Below are 16352 nucleotides of genomic sequence, written 5' to 3'. Positions count from 1 at the left end.
GCTGTGACTAAAGGCGTGTTTCACCTTGCTCAGCTGTTTTTTCTTTTTGTTTTAGTTTTATTTTTTTTTTGCTTATTTTTATTTATTTATTTGAGAGCAACAGAGGACAGAGAGAGAGAGAGAATAGGCGCGCCAGGGCCTCCGCCACTGCAAACCAACTCCAGACGCGTGCACCCCCTTGTGCATCTGGCTAACGTGGGTCCCGGGGAATTGAGACTCCAACCGGGTCCTTAGGCTTCACAGGCAAGCGCTTAACCATTAAGCCATCTCTCCAGCCCGCCAGCTGCTTTTTCTCTGATGTGTGTATAATACAGTGCATGCACGTGTATGCAGATGTGCATGCCCTCTATGTACATGTGCAGAGGTCAGAGGACATCAGGTTTCCTCTATTGCTTTTTCACCTTTCTGTTGTGTTTTCAAGGTAGGATCTTACTCTAACCCAGGCTAACCTGGAACTATGTAGTCTCGGAGGAGGCTAGGATTAAAGGCAGGCACCAGCACACCCAGCTTTCATCATATTTATTTTGTTTTCCAAGGTATGGTTTTGCTCTAGCCCAGGCTGACCTGGAATTCACTATGTAGTCTCAGGATGGCCTCAAACTCATGGTCATCCTACCTCTGCCTCCCCAGTGCTGGGATTAAAGGTGTGCGGCACCACACCTGGCTCACCTTACTTCTTTACAGCAGCTCTCAATGAACCTGAGGACCTTTTCTTTGCCAAGTTTGAATGTGGCTAAGTGTTTAGATGTGCCATTGGGATTTCAGGTGTATGCAGCCATGGCCAGCTTTAATACGGGTGCTGGGGCTCACATTCAGATCCGTTGTGCTTGCTCACCAAATGCTTTTACCTGTGAAGCCATCTCATAATCCTGTGGTGTTTTCTTTTTTAATTTACTTGCAATGAGAATGAATATGGCACACTTAGACCTCCTTTTAAAATATTTTATTATTTTTGGGGGCTGGAGAGATGGCTTAGTAGTTAAGCGCTTGCCTGTGAAGCCTAAGGACCCTGATTCCAGGCTTGATTCCCCAGGACCCACGTTAGCCAGATGCACAAGGGGACACACGCATCTGGAGTTCATTTGCAGTGGCTGGAGGCCCTGGCGCGCCCATTCTCTCTCTCCCTCTGCCTCTTTGTCTGTCGCTTTCAAATAAATAAAAACAAACAAAAATTTATTTATTTATTTATTTGAGAGAGAGAAAGATGTGGTGTGAGAGAGAGAGCGCGAGGGAGAGAGAATGGGTGTGCCAGGGCTTCCAGCCACTGCAAATGAACTCCAGATGCATGCACTACCTGGGGAATGGAATCGAGGTCCTTTGGCTTTGAAGGCAAGTGCCTTAACCGCTAAGCCATCTCTCCAGTCCAGCGTCTTTTTTTTTTTTTAGGTAGGGTCTTATTTTCTAGCCCAGGTTGACCTGAAACTCACTCTGTAGTCCCAGGATGGCCTTGAACTCAGAGATCCTCCTATCTCTACTTTCTGAGTGCTGGGATTAAAGGTGTGCACCACCATGCCCAGCTGACTTTGAAAGTTCAGTAATTCTCCTGCCTTATTCTTCTCAGTGCTGGAATTATAGGTGTTCATCACTATGCTCAGTCAGTCTTCCCTTCCCCACCCTTTTTTGGATTATTGAGACAAGGTCTGATGTAGCCAAGGCTGGCCCTGAACTATGTAGCCAAAGATGGCTTTAAATTTTCTGATCTGATCTTCCTATATCCACCTCCTACATATACTGTACTCCACCCCTGAAAGGCAGTTTCATGGGTATTCAAGCGTTTGCCCCCAGAAAGCTGGGCACTGCCACTCTCCTCTGGGTCCCAGTGTTGGCAGCCTCCTTCTGGAACACACGCCCGCTGCTTGTCCATGCCCCCAGGCATACTTGTACCCTGGTGCTCACTGGCTGACCCTGCAGTGGCAGCTGATGAGTCTGAGTGACTCAGCTTCATATATACTTAAGGCAGAGAAGCTCAAGACACCAGCTATGTGCAGTACTGCAAAATAAATTTATTTGAAGATAAACTGTCTTATAAAAGGTCAGAGGCTATTTGAGATCCCAGATTCAGCTTATCTCATAAAAAGATGCAACTTCAAGTAGCACAATTTTGTGTCTTTTTAATCTGGAACATTCTGGAATTAAGAAACAGCCAATTGTTTACACAACACACTTGACATCTCACTCCAGCACCAGTGGACCTATAGCTTTTCAGTTCTGGGGGCCGCAGACTCCGGACTCAGGAGGGCCCACTTTCTGTGGCCTCTAGCTGTGACTGTGGGCTCAGGTCCCAGCATCCCAGCCCTTCCCTTCCCTGGCACGTTCCAAAAGCACAAGAACTCAAAGCAAGACCAACCTGCTGCTGAGCAGGGGACACAGCTTGTGTGACCATGTGCTGATGGCACAGGATAGACCTTCCTGGACGCCCTGGCAGGCCTGGCCAACCAGGAAGTCTGAGCTTTGGCCTCTGTGGGCCCTACCAAGCTGCCTTGCAGCTGGACAGAGGATGGAAGGAGAGAGGAGGGCGTGGCAGCTCCTGCCCCCGACAGCAGGAGCTACGTGATGATCCTGGCAATGGCTTGAAGGGAGGGAAAGTCATCGTCCCGGGCAGCGTGCAGTGCTTGGTGGCTGCTGACATCATCGTGTGCCAGCACCTGCTGGCAGGTGGGGCACACACAGCAGTCCAGGCCTGCTTGCTGAGTACTGGCCTGCCACACATTCTTTTTCTTCTTCGACTTGGCACCAGGAGCTTTCTCTCGACCTCGGAAGTCAGTGTGTGCGGACAGCAGCTCCTGCTGCTTGGCCGTGTCCGGCAAGAGCACCAGCAGCTCACTGAAGATCTTCTGGAAGTTCTCCCCAAGCAGGTCCCAGCAGCTCTTGTAGTACTGGGCTGCGGAGATCATGCCCTGCCGCCCAGACAGCCATTAGCCAGCCACTCCCACTCTGGGCAGAAGCAGGCTGGCCTCCCCAACCCTGCACCTGCCTCACCTGTCTGAACTCCCCAGATTGGCTTTTAAATCTGCTGAAGCGAGCCTCGTCACTCTGCAGGAAGTCCTTGATGGACTGGATGAGCTGGAGGTTCCTTTCCCGGAAGTTCTCAGGGACCAAGTAAGCTCTTGGTGTGGGTGGCAGTCGAGGTCTGGGGTCAGTTGAGGAGGTATCAGCCTTAGGGGTGGCCTGGTGGGTACCTCTCCACCCATCCCCACCGGCAAGAATCAGGCAGCCTACCACACTCACGTTTTCATGGTGGTAGTGGAGCTGGGGACACAGGCTGGTTGGGAACTGGGCAGGAAGCTGGAGAAGCCAGGGGGTGGCTTGCTGACAGGAGGCACCAGGCCGGGTGGAGGCGGGGGCGGTGTTCCCTTCAGGAGCACCACGGTGTTGAAACCTGCAAGGTGGCACAAGACCTTGAATGTGGCCCTCACTGGCCCAGCTTGCCGGAAGTTTCCCAGCCTACTGGGTCAGCCTGTCATCCTGCTCCCCAGCAGGCCCAGGGCCAGTGCTCCGATCTGATGGCTACCTTGGCCTGTGACAGTTCTGGCTGGTGCCCTCAGCCCGGTAAGTTGTTATATGAGATCATTGTCAACTGAGAGGTTAAGTGATGGCTCAAGATGGCGATGGCAGCTGGGCCACAGCACACAGGCTCCCATGCTAGAAAGGTAGGGTCTGCCCTGCACCCCCACCTGGAGCTTTGCTCCTTGTCTGTCTCTGGGCTCCAGCCTGACATTACCAACCCCTCATGCCTGACACCCACGAAACCCAGTGGTGCTGGACACACACCCTACCTGGGGGAGGAGGCATCCTGGGTGGGCAGGGGCCTCCAAGTGCTGGGAAGTCTTCTTGGGGTGTGGGACAAGGGAGGGGTCCCAGGGGCCTTGGAAGTCCCGGGGGCTCCTTAGGGGTGCTCCGTGCCAGAGCTGGCCCCTCTGAGTGTCCATTGACAATGATGGCTGCTGGCACCTCAGCTTTGCTCGTAGAGGCTTCAGGGCCCTGATCAGCCCCAGGGGTCTTTTGGGTGCAATCAGAGGGCGGTAGTGGGGATGATGTGGCCCCAGGCTTCTCAGAGCCCACCTTCTTCTTCTTGTTGCCTTTGGTGGAGCTCTGGGTGGAGACTGGCCCCAGCAGGGAAGAGACGGCCACGGTGGTGGGCACACTCCGTAGCTCCTGCACTGTGAGTCCTCCACCCTCCTCTTCATCCACTGGTGGTGGGCCACCCTTCCGGCTACTCCTATTCCCCTTCCCTGCCTTCCGGGAGGGCTGACTGCCCCCCGCTGCAGCCAGGGCCCCTGAGGTGGGTGGGGCCCCCTTCTTGCTGCAGCTGCTGTTCCAGGCTGAGATGAGGCTGGAGGGTGCAGTGGGCTTGGGTGCTGAGGAAACGAGGGCAGGGAAGTCCTCGTCCTGGAAGGTGTTCTTGCCCTTGGTGGGACCAGGATAGGCTAGTGCCAGCCCCACAGAGCCGGTGGCGGCTGTGGTGCAGCAGGAAGAAGTGGAGGCACAGAGACTGGGAAAGTCTTCATCCTTGAGCTTTGGAGTGGGCGGCAGGAGGGTGCTGGGTCCAGGGAGGGGGGAGCTTGTCAGTGGTTCACCAGCGCCCAGCTAGATTTGCCCCACCCACCACAGGCTCCACACTGTCCCCTTCCCACACACACCTTGGGGTGGCAGCCACAGATCCTGTGGCTGGGAAGGCTTCTTGGCTTAGAGGGCCATTGGTCAATACTTCCTTTGGGCCTGCAGGACATGAAAGAAGCCCAGGTCAGGGAGCAGCAGTAGTGGACTCAGAGAACACAGTGCACACCGGCCAGTAGCTGGCTGATGCTCCCAGACCTATAAAGCCAGCGGGCAGGCGCACCTGAGCCTTCGCCCTGAGTCCGAGGCAGGCGCCGGGGACCACGGAGTTCCTCAGGTCCCCGGGCTGCTGTTTCCTCTTTCTTGGGCCTGCCACCCTCCTCGCGGTCTTCGGTCCTGCGGGTCTCTTCCTGCTGTTGGGCAGCCACGGAAGCTCTGATGGCAGCTGCCACTTCTCGGTCCTCTTCTTCCCTGGGATGGAGAGGGAACCTCAGGCTTGGAAAGGCGCAGGGGCACAGCCTCAGGTGGACAGTGCTTGGGCCCAGTTCCCATTACAGCCTGGACCCAGACCTGCTTTGCAGTCACTTCCCAACACAGAAGTGCATGGATGTCCTGAGTGACAACACCCACCCCCGGCGTTCCTGGCTCTCGCTAGAAGAGCAGGAGCCTTCTGCTTACTTAGGATGCAGAACAGACACTGAGACTGCTCTCAGGACGGGAGCCCCCAAACCCCATGCCTACTCCCTGTGTGACTGCCAGCTGCTGCAACTGCCTAGGAGTGGTGCCGGGAGAATGCCGGGGACATGCAAATCCTCCCACCTCTTGTACCTCCAGCTTCCCCGGCGGCTCTGCTGGGCTCCACGCCCGCTGGCCCGGCCAGCCCGGCCCTGGCGGTTGTACCTGTCCACCTCCTCATAGTCTTCACCACCGACGACTCCTGCAGTCAGCACACAGCCTGTCACTGTCCCAGCCCCTGGCAGGGCAGCAGGACTGAAGACCTGCTGTTCAGGCCACACAGGCCGGTGCTCTTGTCTGGGTGGCAGAAGCTTCCCCACTCCCATGTCCCACAAGCCTAAGGATAGTCCCAAACCAGCTGTGACCTGCGCCAGGTCAGGGCAAGCAATGACAGGGGCCTGGTCCCTACTCCTGAGGGCAGGGTATACAGAACAAGCCTCAGTGACAACCTTGAGGCAAGTGAGAGCCCCAGGGTCCCCCAGAACCACAAATGCAAAACACTGCAGGGGAACAGGCAGGCAGGCAAACGAGGGGCCCCTGGGCACAATACACGAGACGGAAGAGACAAGGGCCGAGCAGGTGCCTCCTGTGTCCCCAGACGGGTGAGGGGAGTTTGAGCAGGACCTGAATCTGAGGTCTGGGAAGCAGGTGACCACAGCATGGACCCTTCAGACCATCGTGGGACCCAGGCCAGGCCAGGCCAAGCCTACGGGCACCTGGCTCACCCTCACTCCGGCGTGAGTGCCGGGGCACAAAGCTAAACTGAAGGTCGATCTGGCGGTTCTGGCGTGCCTCGGCGCGGCTGCGGCTGTGGCAGGCCGTCTTGTGCGCCTTGAGGTCAATCTCGGTGCGGAAGGCGTGGGTGAACTGCTCGGTGCTGCAGCGGCCCTCCTCGCACAGGAAGTGCTTCTCCCGGAAGTGCTCACGCAGGTATGCGTAGTCACTGGCAGACAGGAGTAGGGGAGTCAGTAGGAGCCAGACTGGCTACTGGACCACCGGCTGGCTCCCGGAAGGGTTCTGGGGAAGGTCACCTCTACACCCTCTACAGCGTGCCAGGTCAACCTGCGCAAGTCCAAGGCCCGCCTCACCTATAGTAGTCCTGAGCCCCATCGGAGTCACAAAAGTGACAGAAATAGTGATCCCGGCGCAGGTGCTTGAGCAGCTCGTCATTGTCTAGGTAACGCTCGTCACAGAACTTGCACAGGGGGTGTCCCCGGTGGGATGTGTCATCAGGGTCGCCCTGCATGCGATGACGAGCCAAGTCCTTTCGCGAGTACCACTTGCGTTCATAGGTAAAGATCTGCAGGGAACAGGGGGCTGGACCCAGGGTGGGGGCTCCCGAGCCTCCATACTTCCCACTGACCAGCAGTGGAGCAGCAAGGACAAGGAGAGGTTCCTGACGGTACCAGCTCCACCCCAGAGCCCACTGAAGCCTGGAGGATCCGTGCAGCCGCTAGGGGCCCCTCGATGCCCATCACCAAGAAGCCTGATGTTCTGGGGAAGCCTAGTGGTATGTGATCTGGGGGTCCCAGGGCAGACCCTTTGCCCCCAGGACAAGTGTACCTTGAGGTGCTTGAGGCACAGCTTGCAGCAGAAAAGCTCATGCTGCTTCCGCATGTGCTGCTCCAGGTCCCCAAAGAGGCCGAAGGGTGGCAGCTGAGGGCACTGGGGGCATTCATGCTGCAGCAGCTGCCTAAGGAAACAGCACATCCACCACCATGCCGACCTCAGTGTTTCTTTTTTTTTTTTTCTTTCTTATTTTTTTTATTTTCTTTCTCAATTTTTATTAACATTTTCCATGATTATAAAAACTATCCCATGGTAATACCCTCTCTCCTCCCCTTTCCCATTGAAATTCCATTCTCCATTATATCCCCTCCCCCTCTCAATCAGTCTCTCTTGTTATTTTGTGTCATCATCTTTTCCTCCTCTTATGATGGTCTTGTGTAGGTAGCGTCAGGCACTATGATGACCTCAGTATTTCTGCCCACAGTAGAGTCATGGACCAGGACCCCAACCAGAGGGCACAGGGCTCCTGCTCCAGCTGCCAGGTTAGGGTTCCAGTCCTGAGCTCATGAGGAGATTGGCCTGTGACCTTTTTTTTTTGGGGGGGGGGGGCTTTCAAGGCAGAGTGCCTGCCGCCGTACTTCTTTTATGAAGCAGGATCTCACTCTAGCCCAGGCTGGCCTCAAATTCACAGCAATCCTCCTACTCTACCTTCCAAGTGCTGGGATTAAAGGTGTGTGCCAGTATGCTTGGCTTAAGTGCACCCTTTCTGAATTGTCTTCCTCTTGAGTGCTGGGATTAAAGGTATGCACCACCACACCCGTTTTTTTTTTTCCTTTTTTTTTTCGAGGTAGGGTCTCACTCTAGCCCAGGCTGATTTGGAATTCACTATGGAGTCTCAGGATGGCCTTGAACTCACGGCAATCCTCCTACCTCAGCCTCCCAAGTGCTGGTATTAAAGGTGTGCACCACCTCACGTGGCTACACATACTTTTGTGTTCCTTAAAAGGTGCAGACAGCGAAGACTATACACCCTCGTTTCTACTGCTGCCCTGGAGGAGAAGCCAGGAGCTCCCCACGCCAGGCAGGGAGCCTGAGGTCTAGGGAGATGAGGCTCGTGAGGACCTAGTCTTGACCACGTGCTCCCCCTCCTAGCTGTGAGGGGCTCTATGGACTCAGGTCAGTTGTAGCACCTCCAGCTGAGGACCTCTCACCTGTACAATGCGAACACCTTTCCATCTGCAAAGTAGATGTCATATTTCTTCTCATGCTGAAGCTGGTGGATGGGAATTGTGGCAAAGGCAGGGAGCTTCTTCCCAAAGACGACCTGAAGAGATGCAGTGGTGAGCAGAGCCCGGGCAGGAGGGCCAAGGAGCAAGGGCGGCCCTACGGCACGGTGGGCAGCAGCAGCCACAGGCTCCCAAGCTGCTGACAAAAGCTGTCAGACACAATGTCCTAACTGCCCACAAGGGGGCAGCCACATTTCCTGCAAGCCCTAGAATCACCCCCAACTCCACCCAGCAACTGCCCAAGGGGCACAAGGAGGGGCGCGGGTGAGGGGCACAGAGCAGCTTTCATGGGTGTTCCAGGCAGCCTGGGAGGTGTCAGGTGACCTTGCGGCAAGGCCTGGCCATCCTCTGTCCGGCATCCCCTCCCTGCGTTTCCATGACGCCACAGGAGAAAGAGGTTCCCACAGGACTGGCATCTGGAGCTGTCTACATCGGCCTGCCACTCCTGCCAGTTGTGGATTGCCTGAAGCCCAGAAGCAGGCCACATAACGCAGCAGCCATTAGGGCACAAACCTGGTGGTCTCAGGACCTGCTGGAGCCTGGCTGCCAAAGGACCCTCTGCCTGCCCTTTCCTGGAGGGCCAGAGCAAGGCCTGCCCACCTCTCCACAGACCTTGGGCACTGCCTTATGATCAGATGGGCAGTTTCAGGGCCCCAGGATGACCCCGGGCCCTCACGACTCAGGCCTCTCCCTCCTCTCCATGAAGCACCCTGGTGAGGACCTGCAGTGCCCCCAATCCTACCGTTAACACCCCTCTCTGGCTCAGGACCACACACACGTTTCTTCTCGACCACTGGCAGTATGCTGGGATTGGTCGTGTGCAACTCAACTCTAAGAGTAACTAGGGAGAGGATGACCCAAGCCATGGGAAAGGTCATGTCAAGGTCATCATTTATGTTTATCCAAGGAGGATATGTGGGAGAGAATGATCAGGAGCCTGGGACAGCTTGGGATCAGGCAGGTACAGTGAGCCCCGCCCCTCGTGCTCTTGGCGCACACAGCGCACCCCTCCTAAGAGGGACCGAAGGGTGACTAAAGTTGGTTCTCTGGAGTGCCTGTGGGAGAAAGCAGAGGGCTCAGACCTACTTTGCCATGACACACTTGGAAAAGGCAGAGCTCAACACCTGTTTCTCCACCCTGTGATCCCAGAGAGGTCACGCGAGTGAAGCACCCTATTCCTGGGGATAGGGACAGATAAGTACCCTCCTTCCTTCCCTTGTCACAGCTGGCAGGGCTGGGCAGGATGGATCAGGCCGCTGACTGTCCTATGCTCCTGTCTTCACTTGGTTCTCGTGAGACGCTCTCCTAACTCTGGGCTTTTAACATACAGCCAACGATGCCCCTGGACTTCCACAGCCTCCTGCCTTCACCTCCCAAGTGCTGGGAATATAGCATGGCACACAGCTTGCGATCACCTTTTCTTTTCTTTCTTTTTTTTCTGAGAAAAGGTCTTGCTGTAAAGCCCTGACTGGCTTCAAACACGCAGCCATCCGACCTCTGCCTCCCACATGCTGGGATGACATCAGGCTTCAAGATCATCTTTAAAGGGTAATAACAGCTCTGACCCAAAAGCCCAAACCACAAAAGCTACAGGGGCACAGTGGCCATCTTTCACGTGGACCCTTCTGCCCCCATCTTAGGTCCTCAACTTCCTTGCTTACTGGCAGGTCCTTTCCAAATGCGAACAAGATCCCTATGTCCTATACTGGCCACCCAGAGAAGGCTAAGGCTCTGGGAGAACTCTGCCTTCCAACCACCCCCAAGTGCTTCTCCAGCCCAGACCCAGCAGGCACTAAGGGTCAGGAGCTACTGGAGTGCTGCTGGAGGGACACGCACAAACCGCCACACAGCTCTTCTGAGCACAGGAGTAGATCCAGAGACCAGGATCCCAGAGCTGTTCTCCTCCCAGGCAGCCAGAAGAACAGTCTGAGGAAACTCCCCAAAGCTGCCAAAAAGCATCCAAGCCCAACAGACGCAGCGGAGGAATGACTTCCTTCCCCAGAGGAAGCCAGCGCCAGGGACGCCCCCGTCACTGCCACCGGCTCCAGAGACCTCTCTCAGCTGTGCACTTGGAATCACCCTGGGTGACATCTCAGGCTGCTACAGAGGAGGCCCATCTGTTCTGGGGCTGTGAGTACAGTCCTTGGGTACCTCGGTTGGGCAGCCAGTGCCAGGCCACACTGAGGAGAGTAGCTCATCTGTCCTCATCACTTGTTTGCCCTGTGACATCCATGCCCCAAGCCTCCTGGCTTGATGTGTGCCCACAAGACATTTCTGTGAACAGCCTGAGGCCAGGAGGAACTGCAACGCAGAGATGGCACACCACCCAGGACAGACAAGTGCAGGGCCCACAGCAGCCCTTATGGGTCTGGCCAGGGGGCGAGGACCAGGGTACCTGTGCAGAAGATGCAGGATTGCTCCAAGAAGCATGAGCAGCAACTGCAGAGTAGGAGCCACAGGGTGTCAAGGGGCCCAAGTCAAGACTGGACGGTGAGTGGAATAGGGTGCAGAGCACACAGGACCCAGGGGCATTTATCTCTCCTGAGCAGTCTGGTGGGGGGACACTTGGTCCAGGCTGAGAGGGAGGGAAGGAGACACTAAAAGCACAAGACGAGTCGGCTTAGCTGAAGTCGGGTTCTGGGCCTGGAGGCCTTGAGCAACAGGCTGGGAGCAGGAAGATGCTGAGGCTGGGGGACAGGGAAAGGAAGACCTCGCCTCTCCCTGACACACAGGGAAACTAGAATCGGTCATCCAGACTGGCTGGCCAGGTGGCGGCACATAGCGCAGCATCCTGGAGTGTCCCCAGCAAGGATGGTCACAAGAGTATGGCAGCTGGGCCTGGGAGGGTCAGGAGTCCACCAGGGAGCCAACCAGCAAGACCCTCACTCCCTGGGGACATGCCAGCAAGGTCCATCCTGGGACAGTGGAACATGCAGGCACATGAAGGACAGGGTGGTTGACCTGCCTGGGCTGTAAAGGGAAGAAAAGGAGGGGTCAGGGAGACACATCACCCTAGATCGTCCTTGGGAGAGGGTTATTGTCTGAGGACAGAGCTCGAGCCAGGCCTGGACATGAGGTTGGGCTATTCTAGGAAGCTCCTGGGTGGGTCAGGCACTGTATGAGCCAGGGGCTGGAGCACTCCTGGGTGACCCATGGGATGGGCAGCCAGCCCAGCCCTAGAGGAGACTAAGTGGGCAAGAAAGACCTGCTCAGGAACAGGAGTGTCCCCCAGTGCACTGAAACTCCCAGGGACGAGTGTGGGTGTCTGCCCTGGGGGCCTTGCCATTCCTCATTCCCATCATGTACTGGGTACTCAATAAAGAGTAAGAGAGGACAAAAGAACAAGTGGGATATGCACCAGCCAAGATTCCACAATAAGGCCAGGCCTGGGAAGGGGAAGGAGTGCAGCTGGGGGTCACTCCTAAGGGCCACTGGAGAGTCCAGACTCCTCATGAGCTCAGGTGGGGACAGGAGCAAGGATAACATTAAAGGGAGGGCATTCACAACAGAAAAATGCCATCTGAGTCATCAGCCCCACCCTCTGACCTGGGCCTTAGGATCACCTGGGCTGGCCTTCAGCATTCCCCTCCTATTTCCTGTGGGATAGGGATATGGCTGCCCTGGTGGCCTGTCCAGAGACAGGACAAGGTGGAGAGCAAGAAGGGAACAGAAGAAAACAGCCCTCAGAGGAACATATCCAGAAGAAGAAAACACCTGGAGGGAGGGACCTCACCAGGGTGCGTCTGTCTGTGGCTCAGCCTCCCTCCCTCTCTCTGGAGGGCTGGGATTGATTACGGGGCCTTCAACCCCTGAGCTATATCTTTTTTTTTTTAATTATTTTTATTTATTTATTTGAGAGAGAGAGAGGTAGATAAACAGAATAGGCACACCAGAGCCTCCAGCCGCTGCAAACCAACTTCAGATGCATGTGCCACTTGTGCATCTGGCTTACATGGGTCCTGGGGGAATCAAACCTAGGTTTTGGCTTTGCAGGCAAGCACCTTAACCACTCAGCCATGTCTCCAGTCCCACTGAGCTATATGTTTAGAGTCTTGACCAGTGCTGCCCACCATGACCAGTACCTCCACTGCCTCCAACAGATGACAGCCTGCCTCAGCTTCCAGGCTGAGCACTAGCCTCACAGTCCAGGTTGTCCTAGCTTCTGGCCTGTTCAGCAGCTGCAGGGTTGTGTGGTGTCTGCGGCCAGCTGTTCCCAGCCCCCACCCCAGAGCCTGCACAGGGAAGGTCAACATGTACAGAATCACCCAGCAGAAGACAGCCAGTTCCACAAAGCTTCTCAGCATACTTTCCTTCTCATTTTCACACTTAGTCCCATTAAGAAAAAGCAAAACAGAGGTACCGTTCAGAGGATGAGGGTCACTGTAAGGTTCCTGGGCACAAACACAGGATGTGCTCAGTAAGGAACTTTCAAGAAAGGCTGCGAGTGGGGCTATAAGGGTGGGTGGAGGGAGCACAGCTGAGCACTCAGCTCGCCAAACAAAAGTCCCCAGGAGGGCTAGAGAGATGGCTTAGTGGTTAAGGCATTGGCCTGTGAAGCCAAAGGACCTAGGTTCAATTCCCCAGGACCCACGTAAGCCAGATGACCAAGGGGTACATGGGTCTGGAGTTCATTTGCAGTACCAGAGGCCCTGGAGTGCCCATTCTCTCACTGTCTCTCTCCTCTCTCTCTGGTCACTGCTTGCAAATAAATAAATAAACAGATTCATAATTTAAAAATAAAAAGGGGGCTGGATGTGGTGGCGCACACCTTTAATCCCAGCACTTGGGAGGCAGAGGTAGGAGGATCGCCATGAGTTCGACACCACCCTGAGACTATATAGTGAATTCCAGGTTAGCCTGGGCTAAAGTGAGACCCTACCTCAAAAATAAATAAATAAATAAGGGCTGAAGAGATGGCTTAGCGGTTAAGCTCTTGCCTGTAAAGCCTAAGGACCTTGGCTCAAGGCTCGATCCCCAAGTACCCATGTAAGCCACATGCAAAAGGTGGCGCATGCATGTGGAGTTCATTTACAGTGGCTGGAGGCCCTGGTACACCCAATCTCTCTCTCTCTCTCTCTGCCTCTTTCTCTCTCTGTCACACTCAAATAAATAAATTAATTAATTTAAAACGATTATCAAAAAAATTTAAAAGCTGGGCATGGTGGTGCACACCTTTGATCCCAGCACTTGGGAGGCAGAGGTAGGAGGATCGCTGTGAGTTCAAGGCCACCCTGAGACTACACAGTGAATTTCAGGTCAGCCTGGGCTAGAGTGAGACCCTACCTCAAAAAACCAAAAGCAGAAAACAAAACAAAAATCTAAAAGGAGGCATGGTGGCGCACACCTTAAAAAAAAGTTCCCAGGACCCCTGTGGCCCAGCATGGTAGGTTGTGCCCAAGAAGAGGAAGACTAGGTTTGGCAAGGGGCACCCAGTGCCAAACCACACCCCAGCTAGGCCTGCTGAGAGCTCATGCCAACAGCCCCCATCACAGAGCTTCAGGAGGGTGTGAGGCCCATACGCAATGAGAGAGGGCAAACAGGGGTGTTCACTCACTGCCTGAGTGAGACTCAAAGCCCAGGCTGGGACTTCATATGAAAGGAGCTTCACAGCTCCTTCTTTCCTGGAAGGCAGGTAAAGGGTATGCGTGGGCATTTGAGAGTTCCAGTGTGTACAAGAGTGGCAAGTTACAGCAAGGTCAGGAGGGGCCCTCTGAGTAAGCTCTCAGCCCAAGGCTTCTCAGATTGTTCCTGTACCCCACATATCTCCCAGAGGGTATGGCTCCTTCCAACCATGTTACAGACTAACAGCAGTTGCATTCCCGGCTGGGCAGACAGGCACCCAGGGAATGCTCGCTGAACGACGGGCGCTCAGGGAATGCTCATGGATTCCACCACCTCTTTGGCTCCTTCCACAGTAAGTAGCAAGAAGGCAGAAAGTATTCCTCAACATTGCCATCTCTCCATCAGTTCTCAAGACAGAAAAATCAGGTTCCCTTAAAGATGCCAATAAGCCAAAGCGATCCATGAATCAACCAGGGGAATTTCACAACTGCTGGAAACAAACAGATCTCGAAGGGCAGCAAAACACAAGAGGTCCAGCTGGATGCTCCCTGCCAGCAGCTGGCTTTGCTGGAGCGTAGGGGAAAGCTCTACGCGACCTCTGACCCCTCCAGTATTCCCAAGTCTATCTAGACAGAGTAAGAAGCGTCTCCCCTCCACTTTGGAAGGCGACTTTCAAATCTGGAGCCAGTCAAGAGGGAAAACTTCCTAACACTGCCATCACCACCTCTCAAACACTTGGGCGTCGGGTCCCGGTGTCACCTCCACGACTACGAATGAAAACGCGCGTCTCGAGACTGGCTCAGGGTCACGAGTGGGGCTACTTGAGCTGGAAACCCTCTGCCTCCCGGACAGACGGACTCTGGAGGAGGATCACTCCGGCCGGAGGAGACCTCGGCGCAACGAACCCCCACCAGACAGGAGAGGGGCGGCTCTCGACCCGCTGCTGCTCCCGAGGCCCGTGCACACGGGGAAAGTCCCCAGGCCGTGTCCTCACATGCATCGCTCCTCCTCCTCCGGCCCCGGCTCGGCCGTCTCCGGCCTCGCAGCCCCAGTGGGCCCGGCGATCGGACCCCGCCCCGGAGGCCCCCAGGCCTCTGAGGCTGCGGCGGGACAGGGGGAAGCAGAAGCCCGCCGCCCCGTCCCTCCCTCCGTCCCTCCGTCCGTCCGTCCGTCCGTCCGTCCGTCCCGCCCGCCCGCCGCGCGGCCGCAGGCACCTGGCGCAGCTCCTCGCGGCACACGGCGCAGTAGCGCTGCTCGCACAGCACCCGCATCTTGGTGGAGCAGCGGTAGCACACCGGGTGGTCGCAGCGGCCCAGCGCGGTGGCCTCCAGGTCCCCGCAGCACAGCACGCAGCTCCCGCCGCCCCGCTCGGCCGTCGCCGCCGCCGCCGCCGCCGCCGCCATGGCCCGGCTCCGGCCCCCTCCCGGCCGGCGCGGCACCGCACCGCACCGCACGGCGCGGCCTGGCTCACGGCGGGCCCCGCCCCTTCCGGTCACGTCACCCGCCCCGCCCGGCAACCGCCCCGCCTGGTGGAAGTGCGTCCCCGCGCTTCCGCGCTGCTTCCGCGCTTCCGCCCGGGCCGGCGGCGGCCTCCTGCCCGCAGCTCGCACGCTCGCGGGACCGAGTCCTCTGCTGGCTCCTCGGGCTCCGTCCCGTGTAGGAGCGGAACCTGGAGACGTGGCGTGAGTACCGCCCGAGTCCCGATGGCCGCCCTTGGGCGCTGGGACGATGAGAAACTTTCAAAGTTACGGGGACAGTCACCGGAGGGGAGGGAAGGGTTTCCATCTCAGGTGCGTTAGGGGGAGCCGAGTGCGCATGACCTTTGGCGGTGACACTGCTCCTACAGTTCAGCCTGGGCAGTGCCACTTACCCCGCATCCATCCCATGGAGCTCACTGTAGGCCGGCCAGCGCTTTTTTGTGTTTTTTATTTTATTTTTTTTAACTTTTAAAAACGAATGTAGCTGCACGACAGAGCCAAGAACTTCAGTTGCAAACTTTGCAGAACGAAGAGCAGTTCATGCTTGGTACTGAGCACAGCTTTAAGACACAGTGCCACATGGATGTTTGTTTTTCCTCCCCCCCCCCCCCACTAACCCTTGTAGAGAAGACAGAAGCTCTCCCCTGTGATGCGGATAAGTGAGGCTGTGTCTAACAAGCAGTGCAGTAGAGACGCTGAGTATGATGACTTCTCTTGGAAAGTTGGACACCTGGGCTAGCTTGCGGCATTGATTGTTTCCTGGGCGTCCTCCCCCCACCCCCCGTGTGAATGCAGAGTTAATCAGCAAACGCTTTACTCTTACAAGGTAATTTACACATTTGCTTTCTGATGGAAAAAAAACTGAAAACGTTAAGTCTACCAGCTGTTCATGTCTTGTATACAGAGTGTCATATGTATTGTATTTTTATAAAGTGAAACCAAGTAGCAATAAATAAATAATAAATTACAAAGTTGCTAAGAAAGAAGGCCTGAGGCTGCTGTGGCAACATCCTTCTTACCCAAGGACATGAGGCTGGCCAGTCCTGCTTGCTAAAGCTAAAATCTACACATGCTCAGTTTTGGAACTTCTCCCTTGTGCACCCCCTCTTGTACACCTCTTGGACACCCACACTCCCTTGTGTGGAGGCAAGTATCTGCTTCCGTAACACCCACTTGCTTGCTTCCATTTTTACTGAAACTATAAGTTGGAAGTACACGCAAGGAC

General features: G+C 55.8%; 1 protein-coding gene and 1 long non-coding RNA gene across 2 annotated transcripts; one reads left to right on the top strand and one right to left on the bottom strand.

Annotated features, from left to right (window-relative positions):
- Positions 1-2091: 2091 nt before the first annotated feature.
- On the bottom strand, positions 2092-15052 carry Znf598 (zinc finger protein 598, E3 ubiquitin ligase). Its single transcript, XM_004651984.3, has 12 exons — positions 14864-15052; positions 8013-8125; positions 6856-6985; positions 6381-6592; positions 6018-6235; positions 5377-5494; positions 4841-5028; positions 4641-4719; positions 3777-4540; positions 3229-3379; positions 2980-3130; positions 2092-2897 (listed from the first exon to the last, which is right to left on the bottom strand). The coding sequence occupies exons 1-12, from the start codon at positions 15050-15052 to the stop codon at positions 2547-2549; spliced, it is 2664 nt and encodes an 887-aa protein (XP_004652041.3). The 3' UTR covers positions 2092-2546.
- A 158-nt stretch (positions 15053-15210) lies between these two features.
- LOC123453259 lies at positions 15211-16110 on the top strand. The gene is made up of 2 exons (XR_006632714.1): positions 15211-15331; positions 15753-16110. It is a non-coding gene; the product is annotated as an uncharacterized LOC123453259 (long non-coding RNA).
- The last annotated feature ends 242 nt before the right edge of the window (positions 16111-16352 follow it).

This window comes from Jaculus jaculus, chromosome 11 (genome assembly GCF_020740685.1).
Source record: "Jaculus jaculus isolate mJacJac1 chromosome 11, mJacJac1.mat.Y.cur, whole genome shotgun sequence".
Classification (NCBI taxonomy): Eukaryota; Metazoa; Chordata; class Mammalia; order Rodentia; family Dipodidae; genus Jaculus; species Jaculus jaculus.
This window is presented reverse-complemented; position numbering and strand designations above follow the sequence as displayed.